Below are 17264 nucleotides of genomic sequence, written 5' to 3'. Positions count from 1 at the left end.
CAAAGACAGTTTTTTATTCATGCTCAATGATGCAGCCTCAGAAAAATGAGGTCAGGTCTGTTGTTTCTAGCTTTGGGAGAAAGTTGTTATTGAGTGAACTGTCTGATCACAGGAAAAGATTATTGCGTTTTTTGTTTGATTTTTGATTTAACTGGAATAGGTTATTCTCTCCTGTATTCACTGGTCTGAAGCTAAAAAAGTATGTCGAAATGTTATTTGGAGGGAGAAGGTGGTTAAAATTCCTGTTAAAGGAAATTATAGAAAGACCATCTTAGTGCGCAATACATTTTAGCGTTTCCAATTGACTTTTCCATCTTTCAGAATCTGGACGAGTTCTCCTGACTCGATTACTACTGACTGCGACTAGCGCGCGTATTCTGCCGGGCATGCACCAAAGATCGTCTATGTTTTAAAAGATGAATCACTCAAAAATTGCAGTCTCCAAAAGTGGGCGTTAACCCTTATCATGAGCTATCAGATTGTGAAACGACTATAGAACAGAGGTTCTCAATTGTTTTTCAACCAAGGACCCCTTACAAGATAGAGAATATACCGGGACCCCCGCATTCTGATTTGTGATTTTGGGCTATATAAATAATAATTGACTTGAGTGCCACGGACCCCTGGGGGTCCCCGGACCCCACTTTGAGAACCACTGCTTTAGAAAACATCAGTCAATCTGATTTCAACTTTGCTCATAAGAAATCGTTAAATTCTACACAACCGACAAGCTTTGGCAAGTTCCCACCAATCAGAGACGTCACCAGAGAAATGTTAACTCAAGATGCAGGTGGTTGGTAGTAATGTTAGTCGGCTTGAACCTGTACCAGTCACCAGTGATTGCTGCCACTCCTCCATGTTTTACTGCCAGCCATGACATCTGTTTTTAGGGATGAGGAGAAGAGTGTGTGCAGGTGTGAAAATCATCAGTAAGCATCATAATATTAGGATATTGTAGCCTAATATTATTTAGTATCACTGTTGAAAATGAGGGAAAGTAGCCTAGTTCCCTCTTAAAATAAACATTATATACAGTCTGTCCCTTGCCTTTTTTAATTTTTCATATAAATATTTTTTTCTGAATCTATTGTTACATACCCATTCATTCAACCGGTAGCTGATTGGTTTGGTTTATAACTGAAAACTCTTTATATTGTGATTTTCTGAAATGTCTATGGAGAAAATGAATGCAGAATTTGCTTCTGGAGCCACTGAAAAAGGGGGCGGGGAGGTTTCAGCTCCAGTATTCTGTTACATCGCCACACAGCCATCTTGGCAGGAAAATAACAGATGATTGTAATAAATTAACAGGTGATTAAAATCAAATTACAGCCACAGCCAATGAGCTGTCTATACTGTAAAGCAGTAAGTGACACCATGGGAATACTATGAATAGAATAACAGTAGAGTCCTGTTGTCCCTAATACATCCATGTGTGGTCCTGTGTTGTCTGCATTTTTTCCCGCCGCGCTTCGTGATGACGTTTGTGGTACCCGGAAACAGTGGCAGAGTGAGCTCACTTCGCCTCCCTCTCCTCTCTGCCGTGCACGCACGCGGGCTCTGCTATTGCATCTGCTTTGATTGTTGTGGCTTCTTGTCATCCGGTGAAAGTTGGCCTCACAGTCAGTTGATTTTATTTAGCTTTAATATTAAGGGATTATGGCAGACTCACAAGAGGACAAGCTTTACAAAGCGGAATATGCTAAAAGTGGCCGTGCATCATGCAAGAAATGCAAGGATAACATCGCTAAAGACTCGCTGCGAATGGCCATCATGGTGCAGGTACGACGTCTTGAGTCTTCTGCAGAACCCAGTTAGCTACCACAGGGGTTAGCTTGCATGCTATTTGATAACTTGCTTGTTTAGAAAATTAGCTGGCTTGTTCTCCCCCTTCTTCAGCATTAATCCACCCACTGAAGACTGCGAATGTGTAGTTTACAGTGTGGTTTCAAATGGTTTCAGTAGTTTATCGGAAGGCCCTTATTAGCATTTAAATGGCTAACATTATCTATTGAATGTGCTGTTCACAAAGAATCGTTAAGACTGACTTAACGAAGAATTACGCATTCTGTGTCATTAGAAATCACATCAAACAGCGATTCATGCGATCACGATTTAATGAGGATTACCACTTCATGTAAGCATCCTCAGCCCCATGTTGTGCCTCTAGTCTAGGACTGTTCAAACAATATGTGGGAATAATGGACAACTTTCATAAATGCAGGAAATCGGAGAAACAACGTGATCCTGTGCTGTTATCAAGATGTAAAATCTGGAGCTGCTCCACAGAGAATGAATTAAGAAACGTTTTAATGGTGATTGCATTTACCACCGTGGGATTATCTGGGGACACGACCCCATTTTGTAGTTCAGGACTGACAATGCTACTATTGCTTAGAGCTCATTGTAGCAGAGACAGACAGGCCTGCATCAACAGTATGCATAAACAAAACCAAAACCAAACCAAAACCAATCTCCTGATTCATCCTCTGTGGAGCAGTTCCAGGTTTTCCATCACTGATTCTGCCTCACACTGAAAACAGATTGAATCCCTTCCGATCAACATCAGCAAGAGCACAGATTCATCACTTCTGAGCTTGTAACATTTTTATGAACGGCCTCATTTCAAAAAGCCATGTCTGTCTATGCTTTTCACTGCATTATTAGTCTATATAATTATGAAACCCATTATATTGGTCTTATTCCTGTTTCTTCTAGCAGTATTTCCTTTTTTTCCCCTTCATACTAGTGGTTTTCTATTAACACATGTTGATCCTTTCCTGTCTGCTCTTTGTCCCCCAGTCCCCCATGTTTGATGGGAAGGTTCCCCACTGGCACCACTTTTCCTGTTTCTGGCAGCGGGCAGCAGCTCAGTCCACTGCTGATATCGCTGGGTTTTCTGACCTCCGCTGGGACGACCAGGAAAAGGTCAAAAAGGCCATTGAAAGTGGGGGAGCCACAGGAGGTCAGTGCTCGACCTTTAATATTTGACTTTCCTCCTCTCTAAAGTGATTGGTAAAATATCACGAGTACAGGCACTGCACAGTCCCATTGTGTGTTCATGGCGATGGTCAATCAACCTAATTAACGAGTTTATTGGGATGTAATCTGAGCTCTCTGGCTCTATAGTTGTATAGTATCTAATTTCATCTATGGAGAATACAGTAAGGCTACTTGGCTTGCTAATTAACATTAGCAAATAAACCATTAGCAAACATAGCTTATAACATATTACATACACAGAAGCACTGCTTATATAACATGTCCCATTATAAATGCCAGAATAGATGTCTTCTTATCAAAAAATGTAACTAAAAGCATTTAACCACACCGTGTCACCCTGTTTGCCTGACCTGAATTTACCCCTCGATCACCATGGTGCGATGGCAACAGCGCTGTGCTAAAACAATAAACAGTCTCTTGGCTTATTTGTTCTGGTGAATATATTAATAATATATTCAGAAGGGACTTTGTACACAAAATTGTCATGACACTACTGGCAGCTGTTCATTGTGTTGAGATTGACAGTTGAATATTTTTCCTCTCATAGGTAAAGGGGACCAGAAGGGCGGAGCTAAAGGAGAGAAGACACTGAATGACTTTGCGGTGGAGTACGCCAAGTCGAACCGCAGCACGTGCAAAGGCTGTGAGCAGAAAATAGAAAAGGTTAGCAGAGACTTTCATTTGTACACACCAAAACTACTGTTTGGTGTTTGGATACAACAATAAATACCCTGCTTGAACACCTGTACAAAATTTGCATGTAAATGCGTAGACAAGTATGGATTTATTTTATGGATTTTTAATTGGTACAAAGAACAATGGTGACATTTTTTACCCAAATAAAGCACAACCCTGGCTATTAATACTATCAATGTACATGTTATGAACTACATTGTGTATTATGTAAGTCTGATTCCATTGTGTTATTGAAGTCTTTGACCCTTTGGCCTCTCTCCTTCAGGACCAGATTCGTGTGTCCAAGAAGACTGTGGACCCAGAGAAGCCCCAGCTGGGCCTGATAGACCGCTGGTACCACACGGCCTGTTTCGTGGGCCGCAGGGAGGAACTGGCCTTCAAGCCTGAATACAACGCCGCCCAGCTGAAGGGTTTCAACGCACTGCGGGCCGAAGATAAAGAGGATCTTAAGAAGAGGCTTCCCGCTGTCAAATCTGAAGGGTGAGCGGAAGAGGGGAGGGTAATCTCTTAAATGGTGCAGGTTGGAATAGTGGTGCTGTTACAGCATAGGTACAAATTTCATGGCTGATGTATGAGGAGAGAGTGGATGTTTTGCCTGATGGGTAGCATCATAGCGTTCACAGTATTTACAGTATTTTATGGGACTAGACTGGTCAAGTTCTAGCCACTTAGGGACCCCAAGTCTGCTCAGGTCTGTTGGTGTTTTGGGACAGCAGTTCCCCCTCCATCATCACCCGGGGCCCCCTTTTAAGCCTCTCCGTCACCCATGGTCCGGCAGCACAAGAAGATAGCCTTGAAGGTGTCCCGGAAAGCCCTCATCGTGTAGGCGTACAGGAAGGGGTTGACGGCAGAGTTGGCATGTGACAGGATGATGGCAGTGAGCAGCAGCTCCAGCGGCACGGGGCAGTGAGGGCAGAGCAGCAGGAAACAGTTGATGATGTGGAGCGGGATCCAGCAGACAGTGAAGAGGAAAAGAACCAGGAAGAGAGACGTAGCCGTCTTCATCTCCCGGCGCATGCAGGCCGCGGCTCTGGCTTGCCCCTCCCCTCCGCTGCCGTGCTCGGCCGCGATGCGCCGCACTTGCCGCTTGACGGTGGCAAAGATCTGGGCGTAGATGAGGAACATGACCACCAGGGGCGCCAGCACGCACGCGAAGAAGTTGAAGTAGACCATGTAGGTCATGTCCACCACAAAGACGAAGAAGCAGTAGCCTGAATCTGGCGGCGTCTTGTGCCAGCCCATCAGCGGCACGAGGCCGATGAGGAAGGCCAGTACCCAGGTGCCCAGGATTACCAGCACAGCGTTGCGCGGCGTCATCAGCGCCTGGTAGCGGAAGGGCATGAAGATGGCCACATAGCGCTCCACAGCCACTGCCAACAGGCTGAAGATGGAGCTCTGGGTCAGCATGATCAAAACGCTCAGCATCAGCAGACACAGGTAGAGATTGTGGCGCGGTACGCCCATATCGGTCAGGATGGCACAAGGTATGGCGAGCGCGCCCACGCAGATGTCAGCCACCGCGAGGGATACCAGGAAGTAGTTGGTGACGGTGCGCAGCTTCTTGTTGAGGCACACAGCGGCACAGACCAGCAGGTTGCCCACTGTGGACAGAAAGGCAATGACCAGCTCAGCGGCCATGTATGCCACATTAGGGGAAACCACCAGGTCAGCAGGTGGAGTTGGAGGAGAGAGAGAGGAGGAGGAGGAGGCATAGGAGGAAGAGGAGGTTGAGGAGTTCCAGAGAGGTTGCTGGGAAGGGGAAGACAGGTGGGTTGAGTTTCCAGGTAGGAGGAAAGTGTTGAGGTTCAGCACTGCACTGGTGTTCTCCATAGTTGTCCTAAAGAGAGAAATCAGACAAAGTCAGAAGTTTCCACCTTGAACGCTGTATGGATATTTTTTCCTCTTGCAGCATGATAATAAAATACATGTGCTGTGAAAGTAGTAGAATTACTCACCGATCTAGCCTGGCCCTTAAACAGAACACAAGTGGTAATATTCACTCTTCACAGTCACTCTTGGAGAGTATCGTTACTCAAGAGCCAAGGCTGCATCAGTGTGATCCTGCAGCCATCCTGGTGAAGTACTCCTGCCCTCACATTAAAGATCACACACACACACCTCTGTTTAAAGGATGCAGTGTCTGAGTGAGGCTGGAGGAGGCTGTTTTATAGATTTCCTGACCTCCCCTTGGGTTTTCTGATGAGGGATGTTTGTCATGTTTCTTACACTCCAAAGGATCAGACAGCCGGACTCCTATGGGATGGTCATTAAGTAAAATATGTGTGTTTTTGCCCATGTGAGTGTGTGTGTGGGGGTTCAGTGAAAATCTCATGGGGAGCTGATTTATTTTTGTTATTATCAGGGCAGGGAGGGTGATATCAATACTGAAGCTTGGGGACATGGAGGCATGCACCAGCTTGTGTGTGCATGTCCATTAACTGATGGGGCTCTAATTAATTTGCTTAATGAATAAAGGTGTCAGATTTGGGCTTGTTTTTCCCTGACCTTGGCTATTGTCCCATGTCCCTTCTGGGTTCATTTAGGAAGTTCATTTGGAGGTTTCGTCAAGGGACATCAACTTAATCTATTCACCCTGTTTTCTAGTATCCATGTAAAATTAGTCAAAAACTGGCCTGAAAGAGAAATGTTTTAACTTCCCATTTGCTCTTGCAGAAAGAGGAAGGGTGATGAGATGGACGGAGCATCAAAGAAACAGAAGAAGGCGGAAGAGGAGGAGAAGAAAAAGCTGGAAGAGCAGTTGAAGGTTTGCCCAATTTTCCTCCCGTTTTTTTCCACCTTTTAAAAAAAAAAAAAAAAATGTATACGTTTTGACAAAATATGTCATGATAACAGCACATAAGTTTGGTGAACTTGTCTAGAATGATGACTTTCCTAATACGCTGTGTGTGTGTGTGTGTGTGTACACATTTACAGGAACAAAGTCAGCTGATATGGGGAATCAAAGACAAGCTGAGGAAGTTCTGTTCCACCAATGACATGAAGGAGCTGCTGATTGCGAACAGCCAGGAGGTTCCTTCAGGAGAGTCCAATGTAAGGAGCCAGCTTTCATTTTCTGTGTGGATCTAAACTTCTACTGTATTCTGGATAATTACTTGGCATTTAACAAAGTCTAGGCAGGCTTGAATTGGTTACTACGTATACACATGTAGGTAGTCAACTAATTTAATTATTGTGTATAATCTGCTATGGTTACACTTGTCATTTCAATGTGATTTTCAAGATATGATTCTAAGGCTTGGATTTTATGAGATCACAATGTTCACGTTTGGCCTGAAAATGATATTCATGAACTTATTCCTTTATATTGATAGAGAGTAAGAAGCTGAGTTTATTTGCTCATGGGAGTTAAACTTGTAGAAGAGTCTTTTATTTGATAAGTCACATTGAAACGACAAGTGTACCCCTAGTCCCTGTTATTCCAGACACTGGTATAGTCACGCTATTCCGTGACCAGCAAGCATGTGTTATTTGATTGACAGGTGGTGGACTGCCTGGCAGACGGCATGGCTTTTGGGGCTCTCGAGCCCTGTAAGGAGTGCAAGGGCCAGCTGGTGTTCAAGGGCGATGCTTATTACTGCACCGGGGACATCTCGGCCTGGACAAAGTGTGTGTTCAAAATTGGGACACCCATTCGTAAAGACTGGGTCATCCCTAAGGTAGGATTCGTAAAGACTGGGTCATCCCTAAGGTAGGTGACCTCATTCCAGAGCTTCCTTTGCTTCTCTGTGTAATATTCCATTACCACACAGAATCACCAGTAGGAAAAAATTATAATGACAGAGCTAGTGAACAAAAATGCGTCATATTGGAAGGAAATACAATAACTATATAGTTGTTGTACTTTTTTTTTAATTGAACATGATATTAGGCATAAAACACTAGCACACTTTCTAATTATATTGAGGTTGTCCTTTCAGGAATTCCATGAGGTTCCCTTCCTGAAAAAATTCAAGTTCAAGCGACAGGACAGGATGTACCCCAAGGTGGCCCCCACCCCGACCCTGAGCGCAGCCTCAGCCGAACCCCGAGCCAGTGCCTCCAGTGCCCCAACTAAACCGCTGCCAGAGGGAGCGCCTGCAGGTGAGTGGAGACACCTTTATGACTTGTGTTTCTGTTGTGCAAATATTAAAATTAGGGATGTCAGTTTCGGTTAATTTTCCTTTTGATAGGCCGACACCCATTAACCGGTAACTAACCGGTTAATTTTTAAGAAAAAACACTTAATGACGTGAAATACAAGCTTTCCTTTTAGTCCGGCGCTCCATTGACTCAATGAGCTTTTTATATTATGTTATATTACTAGATTTCAGCATTGAGGTACTTACATTCATGATTTTGCATAGGCATACTAACCTAAAAACCTATTATTGGGAACCACAAGAAAGTTTCAGAGCGACAGAGACAGAGCGTCCCAGTAACCATAGTAACTCACTCTCACTCCTGCCTGCGTGCACATGGCACGAGAGGAGAGGGAGAGACGCTGACGTCCTGATTACTCTGAGCAGCATGCATGGGAATAAATTACAATATAATAGATTTGTGTATATTTCTCGCTTTCCCCCGATGGTCTGAATAACTCGCTGCTGCACGGTGCTGCTCTGTCTTGTCTGTCCGTGCGCTGTCAGTGTCTCTTCATGTACAGAAATCCTATGAAGCATTCTTTTTAGTTTCTTCAAAAGGTTAAAAATAGGACTTCATGCTACATTATAGCAAAATATGTTTTAAGAAATAAATGGAAATAAAAACAAACTACAACCGCAACAGTCAGAGGAATTCAAACATGCCAGATATTTGAACAGTTCCCTTATGTTATTATTGATCTGAATTTTGAAAATGGACTGAGTTTGTAATATGTTTGTGTGTTTGTCTCCTTGTAGACAAACCTCTTACTGGTATGAAACTGGTGGCCGTGGGCAAGCTGTCCAAGAACAAGGATGATCTGAAGGCCTTCGTAGAGGAGCTGGGCGGGAAGATAACTAGCACAGCCAATAAGGCGGCTCTCTGCCTCAGCACCAAGAGTGAGTAGCCAATCAACAAGCGAGAGTTAATTTGGGGCAGTAACTGCTACCAATTGGTGTTAAGAGCTTATCTCATGAGCAAAGGTAATATAATGTATCATTACAATGTGTACAACAATATTTCCCGCTTCTCTAACTTGCTCTTTCTCGCACATGCACTCTCACTTTTGATTTCACAGAGGAAGTGGAGAAGATGACTAAGAAGATGGAGGAAGTGAAGGAGGCCGGCGTACGTGTGGTGTCTGAGGATTTCCTCACAGACATCAAGTCGTCGGGCAAGGCCCTCCAGGAACTGGTCTCCCTGCACGCCATCTCACCCTGGGGCGCAGAGGTCAAACTCGAGGCCCAGGCTCCGCCAGTGGCCTCCAAGTCCGGGGCCGTGGCCAGCAAGAGCTCAGGCAGGGTGAAGGAGGAGGAAGGTAAAGGCTGCTGGTTGTTGTTGTTCATAGTTATGAAAATGCTGATTATTATTATTGCCTATGTATAGGGGTGATTCAACTAGTATAATAGGATTTAACTATTTTGATGTTTGATGTATATGTAATGATCTGATAATAAAATAATAGTAATAATCAGAATATAAAGTCGATAGAATGGTAGGAACTGGTTCTGAATAAATGTATCTACATCTGTAATCTACACTATTACAGGTGGTAGCAAGTCCAAGAAGATGAAACTGACAGTCAAAGGAGGAGCTGCTGTGGATCCAGACTCGGGTGTGTGTGTGTGTGTGTGCGCGCGTGCGTATGTGTGTTTGTGCTTGCGATATCATCTTTTGGCAAATCTAGACTAAGCCGCTAGTTGTCTTGAGTACCTTGCGTGGGTAAATCACCTTCTCTGACTTGTCCTTCTCTTGATGGCTCAGGTCTGGAGAACAGCGCCCATGTCCTGGAGCAGAGTGGGAAGATGTACAGCGCCACACTGGGTCTTGTGGACATTGTCAGAGGAACTAACTCCTACTACAAGCTGCAGCTGCTGGAGGATGATGTACAGAAACGGTCAGTGTCACTGCAGAAAATCAGGACCTTGATTAACAAATATCCATGTAGTATATGGATATTTATGGATATAGAGAAGCACTGATCTGATGGACCAATTTGGCTTCAATAATATAAAAGAGTGATGTGCACTCAAGATGCAGATTCTTGTAGTCAGAAAGAGGTACTCCCTCTACTATCTTTGACTACTCATGTCAACATCTGAGATAAAATCTCCCTTGTTGTTTGCATGTATAATATTATGTGTAATATGCGTATCTTATCTACCAAAAGGTATCACTTTTTGATGACGATTCACAACCCTATTTTATGTGGATTATGGCTGATATTTGCACTTTTCTAATTACTTTTTAAATTGGTTTTAACTCACTAGCTATAGCTTGCAGATTGCACCATTGGACAGTATTTGTTCCTTTCTCATTATTTCCTCGCCTTGCCATCTCACCTCACCTCTATCCATAAACCATTGATTAATCAATCTAACTAATATATATGCCGTACTGTCATGTGTGTGTAGGTACTGGGTGTTCAGGTCATGGGGAAGAGTGGGCACGACCATCGGAGGCAACAAGCTGGACAAGTTCCACGACAAGAACTCTGCCATGGACAACTTCCTGGGTGTGTACAAGGAGAAGACGGGCAACGCCTGGGGCTGCACCAACTTCACCAAGTACCCTAATAAGTTCTACCCTCTGGAGATTGACTATGGACAGGTACAGACACACGCACAAAATGCACCAATTAACACAAAACAATTACAACAAATTACCTACCTCTTCAATTTCTATCTTATGGAGCCTGAACAGTGGTGGGTATACAATATTTTGCAGCATGATTATTATATCTATACATTAGTAAATTGGAAATGCCCTATTGCACCTTGTGTAACAATTTGCCTGTTAGCATGGCCATTCTTTTACTCTGATTGTTTTCTATACCCGATAGACTTTGGTTGTTTTGTTTTGTTTACCTGATGGACTGTGGTGTTTATGTTACCGGACAGGATGAGGAGGCAGTGAAGAAGCTGACGGCCTCCGCTGGCACCAAGTCTCATCTGGCCAAACCTGTCCAGGAGCTGATCCGGATGATCTTTGACGTGGAGAGCATGAAGAAGGCCATGGTGGAGTTTGAGGTAAGACTTTGAGATTGGTGGCAGTACGTGTGTGAGAAAGAGAACGCATGAGAGAGATCCTGTTTATTTTTTCTTCTGCATGTTTTAATCTCAATTTAGGGCATGGTCATACTGTTCCGCTTTTTCTCATACTACCACTTCCTTTTTAATGGAAAAAACCGTCTGCTTTGGAAAAAGAAAAGCGTATCACTTGTTTTTTGGCAGAACATTCTTAAGTGGAGAAAAGTTCAGATTCATTATAAAGCACCATGACATAGAAATATGACATGCTTTTTACAACAAAATTGTGTAAATAATCAACTGTTTAGAGGAATCCACATGACATGGACCCCTATTATTGAGCCGGCCAACTACAATGAAGAGGTGGGATTTTACGCTATCTAGGCAACTGATAATTTGACTGCATCTCCATTTCCTCCTTCCGCTCCTCTGCTTCTTTCCCTAAAGCACAAGCGTTTTTCTTTTTGCCGTGGTCAAACAAAATACACAAAACCCAAAGCCGCTGGTACATGCAACTACAATGTAAACAAAAGGCCACGTCATTGCCAGCTGAATACACATGTACTGATGTTGTAAAGGAAAGAAGGCATGTCGTGCATGATCCCACTTCTTCATACTAGCAGCACAAAATGCAGTTGAGGCAATGCTTTTTCTACAAAAGAGGAATCGTGTTAACACACAAAGTGAAGATTTTATTTTTACATGCCACACATCAGTATAATATCTTCCATTATCTCTCTTCTCCTGTCTTCAGATTGACCTCCAGAAGATGCCCCTCGGAAAGCTGAGCAAGAGGCAGATCCAGAGCGCCTACGCTCTCCTCAGTGAAGTGCAGCAGGTCAGCATCCAACAGCGCCTCCCAGAGGGACATCCTGATATTGACCTTTCTAGTGTGTGTCTACAAACTCTGATTCAGGAAATGTTAACTGGAGCAAGTCCTCATTTCAACTTACTTAATAATATTCAGATTCTCCACTCTTGGTGTGGCGGTCATGTCCTCATGGTTATAGTATGGAAATGAACCGCTACCATTTGCACTCCCAAAAACTGGTGGTGTGTGTTTTTTTTTTTTACTAAGTTAGTACAGTTGAAATTAACAACAAATAAGGAATGGAGAGAAGAGATGACATGACAAAGGTTACTATCTGGTTTCAAATCCATGAAGTACACATTGTAAACCTTAAACTGCAAGTTTTGTTATACTCAATATATGTCACTATGTGTAGATCTGGATTTGTGCTATATATTTCTTGATTTGTATACTGTGTGTGCGGATGCGGATTTGTGTAATATTGTTCTTTCTTTCTTGATTCATATAATGGATATAGAGGGTATTCCATATACATTCTCATGTTTTTAGTTTACTGTGCCAAATGTTGACTTGTATGGGGGCATAGCATTCATTGTAATTGTACATGGGATGACAACAACACAGTTATTAGCCTGTATTGTAGCATTTGTTATGCTGTTTATTATGTCGCTAGTTGCTGCTGTGACAGTTGAATTTCACACTGGGATAAATAAAGTAACAATCTATGATTCAATCTATTTATTGATAACCTTGAGTTGCCTTCTCTCATCCTAGGCTGTGTCAGACTCTGTGCCTGAGTCCCAGATCCTGGACCTGTCCAATCGCTTCTACACCCTCATACCTCACGATTTTGGCATGAAGAAACCTCCACTGCTCAACAACTTGGACTACATTCAGGTAGGAACACGAAACACAAAACTCTAGCATACATCACTCAAATGTGCATTCATCAAAGAGTCCTAAATGTAGCCAATGCCGGACAATAGGACAAGCATGGAGGGTGTTGAACCGTTTCTGTCCCACTGTCCAGGCTAAAGTTCAGATGTTGGACAACCTGTTGGATATCGAAGTGGCCTACAGCCTACTGAGAGGAGGGGCCGAGGACAACGACAACGATCCCATCGACATCAACTACGAGAAACTCAAAACCAAGATTGAGGTAAAGGGCTTTTCCAGCTGTTTTGTGACCGGCTCATTCATAGTCATGGACAGTGTTTTGTGCAATTTTTCATTGTTTTAGTGAATATAATGTTCAACTAAGTGAATGTAATACTTGCATTGTACCAAAGTTTGTAGAGATTATGTGATATGTTTATTTGTTTTTTTATCTCAAAGGTTGTTGATAAGACCACGATGGAGGCTGACACTATTTTGCAATATGTCAAGAACACACACGCTGCTACGCACAACACCTATACACTGGAAGTAGAAGACGTAAGTTATTAATGGGACAAGCCATGTTTTTAACAAGACAACCACTATATTTCAATATTGTTAAGACAGTGGTTAGTTTGTATAAATCTGTGTACATGATTATTATATTGATTCTAGCACAAACCATGTTGGTTCTTCTGTGTAGCTCTGTTGCAGGGTATAAACTCTCACCTGCCTCTGTGTTTCCTGACTTTGTTCCATCTTTCAGATCTTCAAAATTGTTCGGGAGGGAGAGAACCAACGGTTCCGTCCCTTCAGGGACCTGCACAATCGGCAGTTGCTGTGGCACGGCTCGCGCGCTACCAACTACGCTGGTATTCTGTCTCAGGGTCTCCGCATCGCCCCTCCAGAGGCCCCAGTGGTGAGTCTTTCTATACTGTGATGTGTATATTTGTACTAGATTTTCTAATTATGGTTAGGCTGAGTTAAAGACTGTTTCAAAGGCTGCACCTGCCACTTGCTCTTATGCAACAATGCAATACCTCCCTTTTCATATATGCTTATGTTCTACAACCGTTTTCAGTGCATTTGCTCATATTCACTTCTGTTATAATTTAGATGGCATTTGTGTTTTGCTTTATTCTCTCTAGACCGGTTACATGTTTGGCAAAGGTGTGTACTTTGCCGACATGGTGTCGAAGAGTGCAAACTACTGCCACACCTCCCAGTCAGACCCTGTAGGCCTCCTACTGCTGGCAGAGGTTGCCCTCGGCAACATGTGAGTGACAGTCTGAATTCTTCACTGCATGCTGAAATATGGGGGTTCCTTGGCTTATTTTTAGTGCTTCTTGACAAAATATATCTCTGTGATGGTGTAAGTGAATGTGTGTCTTGCTGGTTTTTTACAGGCATGAACTGAAGAAGGCCTCACACATTACAAAACTACCTAAGGGCAAACACAGTGTTAAAGGTGAGAAACCTTGCATTTTTTTTTAAATAAAATGGTTCGTTATACAGTATACTTAGTCATAAGTATCTCATGAAAACTGAAATGGAATTTGGTTTTCATGGCTCGTCACCATGGTACTTGGTATGTGGGTCATGATGTCGTCATGGTGGCGTCTGTTTATGTGTAAACACATTCTTGTGAACACAATAACTCAAGAACAATAGATGATAGAAATTTCATACTTAAACCACAGGTTCCTCCTACAGAGTAGATGATCTGATGATGCACCTTGCTGCACACATTTGCATATTAATTGTTTTTCTTCAAACTGCTACTAGTAACCCTAACTCCTTAATGCATTAAGATAAAGAGTTCATATTAATACTACCCACGTGTTATGTGAAGACAATTACGTTGACATAGAACTGTTTGCTAATTAATGCATGAATTAGCTTAAATAATTACCTTATTTGCATAATTGGTTATGTTCAATATACCATAATAATTATGCTGTGACATTTGGCAGCTCAAGTGGTTCTTGTTAATATATTGTTAATGTTTTTCATTCACTCTCCTTCAGACTTTTACTCATTCATGTTTTCTTCTGTCTTGTTTGCAGGTGTGGGTAGAACTGCCCCTGATCCAGGTGCTACTGTCACTTTAGACGGGGTGCAAGTGCCTCTGGGAAAAGGAGCCAATACTAACATTGATGACACAAGTCTTCTGTACAACGAGTATCCTTTAATTTTCACCACCTCTTTTATGAATTTGAAAATATTTGTGTCCCTAAATTATTCCATGTTTTTTCTGCTCTGCTATATAATGTATTTTCTGTCTCTAAAAAAGTACAGAGCTGAAAGATTAGTGACTCAAGTGTATTTTGTAGCTGCCAACCTATAACAAATTGAGCTTTCATTACTGTGTTTCCAGCTGTCTATTTTGCCAGATTCTCGCTACATGACATTTAGCCTGATTCGAGGCCAGATTTTGGCATTCTGAATTCAAGATCGGGTGGAGTCTTTGCTGACTTAGCAGCAGATATGGGGAAGTCTGCACTGATAGTCAGCATGGCTATCTTGTCATGTGAGAGGGTTTAAGGACTCTATTGTCTCCTGATCATGCTGTAAACCAGTCTGAGGCACCGATTGAAACCCTGCTGTGTGAGATGGACAAGCACATTAATCTCTGACCGAGACTGACAGCAGCAGCCACTGAGAGTTGAGCTCAAAACAGAAAAAAAATACAAACAGGAACTGAGCGAGTTGCTATCGGTCAATGTTTGGTGTTCTATCTTGTGCTAACCACAGTCCTGCAAAGGATTTGAATGTTGCAGTGCTCTTTTGGTGGTGTTGTCAAATGTATGATCTCTATCTTTAGCTTGTCTAACTTTGTGCATCCCTGAAGTACTGTGCTTTCTATTTTCAATCTGTTTGGACTTTATTAGTCATATAGTCTGTGGACGGCATTAGTTTTCCTTAACCGTTGCTCCTCCAGGTACATTGTGTATGATGTGGCGCAGGTGAACCTGAAGTATCTCCTGAAGATCAAGTTTAACTACCAGACATCCCTGTGGTGAGAGGGGCTGCAGCCAAACCCTCCTTGATGGATACAAAGAACACTGTTGCCTCCAAATGCCTGGGCTTCATTCTCTGCAACAGAAGATAACGTTTGGCAAAGGACTGATGCTACACCACGCTTTGTATTGGTCGTTGGAAATCCCTAGTCACTTTATTGCTTCCACATCAGGTTCATATACTAGTTGGCAGCCTTCCTTAGTATTGGTATATTACATTAGGCACTTAAGTACCTAATTCAGACTTGCTCTTAAGACTGGAATTTACAGCTGAACACGGTGGTTGAAGCAAGGTTCATACTGTATGGAAAGATTTTGGTTTTGAAAGAAAACAAGACATGGTTAGCGGTTTTCTGTCTCACTCTAGGTAGTCTTTCATGTTAGAGTGATCTTATTTCTTCATTCTTGAATAAACCTGCGCAGTTAATAAGGCATAGTGCTGCAAGTTTAGAATGTTTTCAGTCATGCAAACAACCAAACTGCAGACATACACAAACCAAGGTTGACGTTTTACTCGGGCTTCCCAGTAATGGAACCACTAAGATTCAGAAGTTTGGTTCAAAGGTTCTGTACGAGGTTGGACATGTACATATTTTGTTTTGTCGTTTGTCTCTCAAGCTGTCTTTCTTGTCAAGAATGACCATTAAAAAAAAAAAAAAGTAGAAAAATGTGGTTAGTGTTTAGGCCAAGTATTCTGTAACAGAAATGATTGCCATTATATGATGTGGTACTTTTCTTAGTCTTTTTGTTTCTTCGCTTACCTCACACAGAATAAAAACCTTTTGAGAATCCCTGGAAAAGTTTATGCCAAAGTTTGTGTGAATTATTTTGTTATTATACCATTGTACTGTATATGTGATCATTATTTGAGCTGATTTCAATCTAACCCAAATCTGTATATCAATATAAAAGGGCAGTACAATTATTTGAAATAGAAAGTAGTAGTGAGACACTTTTATTCCCTGTGCAGAGATTGTCTTTTCAGAGTGAGGTCAGTGGTGAGGTCAGAGGTCAAAGTCAGTTGCAGAACAGAACCCCTTGAGCTGGCAGGGATGTGACTTTCTCAAGGACAATTCAGCAGGGTGGCTGTTTGCTGACATGGGGCTTGAACCCGGGTTGCCTGGTTGAAGAGCTATTTTTAACCACTAGGCACCCTGCTACCCAAATACGCTGAAATAGCAGTACTGACTAACGCAATTTCCAAATTGCACAAGGCTGCAAATTTTTCTTAGAGAGTTTCAGATAACCTTTACATGTGGTATTCTGGTATTGTGTAGAACTCCAGGCATACAAAACAACTTGCACTGGGGAGAAAATCTTATTATAGTCAAATTGAGCAAAGCATTATCACCCCCTACAAATAGTGAAGTGAAACAAAATGAAATTAAATGAAATCCCAGAAAATATTCAATCTATAGATTCTGGCTGTAGCATCTTCAAAACTTTTACTTTTAATAATTGAGAAATGCTGTATGAAACAATGGGAAGATGCTTTGTGCTTGTTCTGTCTGACTTGAAATATAAGTTTTATAAGATGAAACGTTGTGCCAAGGATTTTCCTTCACGCTTTTGTATGCAAAGGTTTCGTTTGCATTAAGTGCATTTGATTGTGTATAGAAATAACTAACACAAAGTGAATTGTCAAACATTGTTTTGTCAAATTATAGGAGTTTTAGTTCTCAAATCACC

At 42.3% G+C, this 17264-nt stretch overlaps 2 protein-coding genes across 3 annotated transcripts; one reads left to right on the top strand and one right to left on the bottom strand.

The window, feature by feature from the left end:
* The first annotated feature begins 1598 nt into the window (after window positions 1–1598).
* Window positions 1599–16365, top strand: parp1 (poly (ADP-ribose) polymerase 1). 2 transcript variants are annotated; one of them, XM_071541754.1, is made up of 23 exons: window positions 1599–1782; window positions 2803–2965; window positions 3557–3666; window positions 3965–4179; window positions 6373–6463; window positions 6634–6750; window positions 7200–7376; window positions 7638–7800; window positions 8598–8738; window positions 8918–9157; window positions 9389–9454; window positions 9604–9736; window positions 10254–10449; window positions 10740–10868; window positions 11623–11706; window positions 12454–12576; window positions 12710–12838; window positions 13015–13113; window positions 13322–13474; window positions 13704–13831; window positions 13962–14023; window positions 14622–14736; window positions 15497–16365. In XM_071541754.1, exons 1-23 carry the CDS (start codon window positions 1660–1662, stop codon window positions 15576–15578), a joined length of 3039 nt encoding a protein of 1012 aa, XP_071397855.1. In that variant the 5' UTR covers window positions 1599–1659; the 3' UTR covers window positions 15579–16365. The 2 variants fall into 2 exon arrangements, with proteins under 2 accessions (XP_071397855.1, XP_071397854.1); XM_071541753.1 differs by having other exon boundaries at window positions 3551–3666.
* On the bottom strand, window positions 4447–5361 carry adorb1a (adenosine receptor B1a). The gene has a single exon (XM_071541762.1). The coding sequence runs from the start codon at window positions 5335–5337 to the stop codon at window positions 4447–4449; it is 891 nt and encodes a 296-aa protein (XP_071397863.1). The 5' UTR covers window positions 5338–5361.
* Window positions 16366–17264: the final 899 nt, after the last annotated feature.

Source organism: Centroberyx affinis, unplaced genomic scaffold, assembly GCF_046629955.1.
Source record: "Centroberyx affinis isolate AG114_WGS23_722 - 3 ecotype Tasmania unplaced genomic scaffold, CSIRO-AGI_Caff_v1 ptg003948l_1, whole genome shotgun sequence".
Taxonomy (NCBI): Eukaryota; Metazoa; Chordata; class Actinopteri; order Beryciformes; family Berycidae; genus Centroberyx; species Centroberyx affinis.
This window is presented reverse-complemented; position numbering and strand designations above follow the sequence as displayed.

Coding starts and splice junctions, on each gene's coding strand:
- adorb1a (XM_071541762.1), bottom strand. CDS start 5,337: ATGGCCGCTGAGCTGGTCATTGCCTTTCTGTCCACAGTGGGCAACCTG.
- parp1 (XM_071541753.1), top strand. CDS start 1,660: ATGGCAGACTCACAAGAGGACAAGCTTTACAAAGCGGAATATGCTAAA. Junction 1,783..2,802: donor GAATGGCCATCATGGTGCAG/GTACGACGTCTT, acceptor TTTGTCCCCCAG/TCCCCCATGTTTGATGGGAA. Junction 6,751..7,199: donor TTCCTTCAGGAGAGTCCAAT/GTAAGGAGCCAG, acceptor TTTGATTGACAG/GTGGTGGACTGCCTGGCAGA.